This window comes from Myotis davidii, unplaced genomic scaffold (assembly GCF_000327345.1).
Source record: "Myotis davidii unplaced genomic scaffold, ASM32734v1 scaffold46, whole genome shotgun sequence".
In the NCBI taxonomy this organism is placed as follows: Eukaryota; Metazoa; Chordata; class Mammalia; order Chiroptera; family Vespertilionidae; genus Myotis; species Myotis davidii.
This window is the reverse complement of record NW_006383006.1, coordinates 3367187-3369569: the sequence shown is the minus strand read 5'-3', so window position 1 is coordinate 3369569 and position 2383 is coordinate 3367187. Positions and strand designations below refer to the sequence as shown.

At 52.3% G+C, this 2383-nt stretch overlaps 1 protein-coding gene across 4 annotated transcripts in view; it reads right to left on the bottom strand.

Annotated features, from left to right (window-relative positions):
* Positions 1 to 2357, bottom strand: part of CDAN1 (codanin 1) — a 20621-nt gene extending 18264 nt beyond the window's left edge. For 2 of the 4 annotated variants that reach the window (XM_006778041.2, XM_015557595.1), the window contains exons 1-6: positions 2070 to 2353; positions 1711 to 1880; positions 1280 to 1393; positions 1121 to 1199; positions 579 to 699; positions 289 to 398 (exon numbers count right to left, since the gene is read on the bottom strand). In XM_006778041.2, coding sequence (XP_006778104.1) covers positions 289 to 398; positions 579 to 699; positions 1121 to 1199; positions 1280 to 1393; positions 1711 to 1880; positions 2070 to 2320 — 845 coding nt within the window. In that variant the 5' untranslated portion in view covers positions 2321 to 2353. Of the gene's footprint in view, positions 1 to 288; positions 399 to 578; positions 700 to 1120; positions 1200 to 1279; positions 1394 to 1710; positions 1881 to 2069 lie in introns of all 4 variants that reach the window. The other 2 variants (XM_015557596.1, XM_006778042.2) reach the window with 2 other exon arrangements.
* Between the last annotated feature and the right edge of the window lie 26 nt (positions 2358 to 2383).

The following is a 2383-nucleotide window of genomic DNA, read 5'->3' as shown; positions in this document are numbered from 1 at the left end:
AATGCCTGATGAACTGGGGCACAGCTGATCTCATTCCCCACTGATCTAACTCAATCCCAGAAGCACCTTCACTAACTCAGAAGAACTGATGACAGGATTACCCACAGCCCCATTCCTCTGAAGTTCTCTACAGGGTGACAATGTTGTAACCCAGTAGCAGCCCACCACATGCCTGACATATCTCGGGGTACTGAAAGTTGATCAGCTTTCTATGAAAATGACATAAGTTGCCTATCCCAAAGTAAAAATGGCCTCTCTCCCTCCCCCCAAATTCCTTTTTCTCATCACCTCTGTTTTTTAAAAGTATGAAAGGCTCGGTCACTGGAGAAGTTGGCACGATTGTCAGTTTCTGGCTGAAAGGAGACAGCTTGAACAGAGGGTGGCATCGCCAGCGAGACCTAAAATATGGCAATGTCATTAGGAACAGAAGCCTGCAGAGTGTACGCTCAGAAAACTTCATCCCCTTGTTCCTGCTGTTAGATCACAGGACAGCAGAGTGCTATGAACTGGGCCACCTGAATTATGAGGCTGGGAAGGGTCGGCTCTAGGCCAGTCGACGTCTAGGGTGGGGTCAGTACCTTGGCAACACTGCCCTCATAGGCAGCTCGAAGGCGGCCTTGCAGAGCTGGTGAGAAGCATAGCAGCCGCTCATTCTCAGCCAACAGCTTCAAGGTCCCTTTGTCCAGGTAGGAAAGAACTCTACAGGGTCAAGAGCATATATGAATGTAATGGGACACACACTGCAAATAGGAAGCTGGCACCAGCATACCACAGAGTATAGAGCATGGAGCAGGTATGTAAGGCAAAGGCACCGGCCAAGGATTAAGGATGATGAGAGTAAAAGGGGAGGAAATGAGACCTATGGAGCAGGGAGCAAGACAGCAGGACAGGAACATGAGACAGTAACCAGGACAAAGGTCAGTCACCAAGATCACAGCAGGCAGTTTGACTCTTTCACAGGCCAAATTCATAGCCTTGACACAAAATTAAAGGGTTACATGTAGGAAAAGATCCAGGGTCACTGCACACTTGTGTTAAGCACAAGCCCATACCCCAACTGGCCAGAGAACCAAGTGGACAATGGGGACAAGGCTCGGATGCCTCAGCTGGGGAAACTCACTGAAACTGATGTTCCAAAACCTGCACTGCAAAGAAGACACAATCGTGCACACTCTGGAATAGTGGGCTTTCCAGGGAATCTAGAATGATAGTATCAAGCTCAGTTAAAAATTATTCCATTTCTAGACCCCATTTCTCAAAAAAAGGCTTGCTCACTGACCTAGGACTCCTGGACTGGGTTCAAGGTCACTGTCTTTAGCAGCCACCATCCTCCGGGCAGTAAGGAGCTGAAGGACGAAGAAAAGCTCCAAGAAGAGATTTGGCACCAGGTTTTCTGGATATAAAAAGAAACCCCAATGCATTGAGCACCATAAAGAATCAAGGCTGGGGGGAGGGAGAGGGGACAACAAAATGTCTCATAACTGCTGTTTTCAAAAGAAATTTTACTCAGAACTTGGAAAATGTTGCATTATAATGCTTCTATTATATACAGACAATCTCAGACTGTAAAATAATCTGTAATGATCATATTTTAAATATATTTTTAAACATTAAACTAAAAGAATCAAGGCTCAATTCTACATGCCTTATCAATTCTGACCCTGTAGTTCTGTAAGTATCTCCGGCCTAGCACCCTGTGCTCTCACTCACCTGCAATGCATGCGGAGTAGACCAGGGCCACCAGCTCCAGGCGCTGGCGGGAAGACACTTTGGCAGGGTCAGCAGGTTCAGCTGTGAGGCTTCCTGTCCGGGTGGGCAGGGAAGACCCCGGTTCTGGGGTGGGACAGGCGGGAGCAGGCGACTGCTGCAGCTGCTTAGAGCTGTGGACACAGAGGTCCCATGCGCACTCGGCCTGGCTGCCCCTTCACAGCCCGGCCCAGGTTCCCCGAGAGAGGACATCGCAGGCGGGGAAACAGACCCAAGGCCCCCGGGGGCCACCAGCACCAGGGAAAAGCCAGGCAGACCCCCCACAGGAAGGACAGGAACATCCCGGGGCCGCGAGGCCGTACCGCTCCTTCCTGAGCATCTCCCGCTCCTCCTGCAGACTTCGGCACCCCGCGACCGGGCCCTGACCCCAAGGGCTCGAGTCCAGGACGGAGGGCTGGGCACCGGGGACACAGCTGATGGGGGGCGAAGTGAAGCAGGTCTTGGGCTTGGAGAGTGACCGCTCCTCGCTCACCGGGGTGGGGTTGATCCTGCGTGAAGGCCTCGTCCTGCCGAGAGCAGCCACAGGGTGTCCTCCAGGTCCCACCCCCAGCATGGCCAGCACGCCCCTCCTCACTGTGGGTACCCCGCACCCCACCTTCCAGCCCTGCCTCGCCCT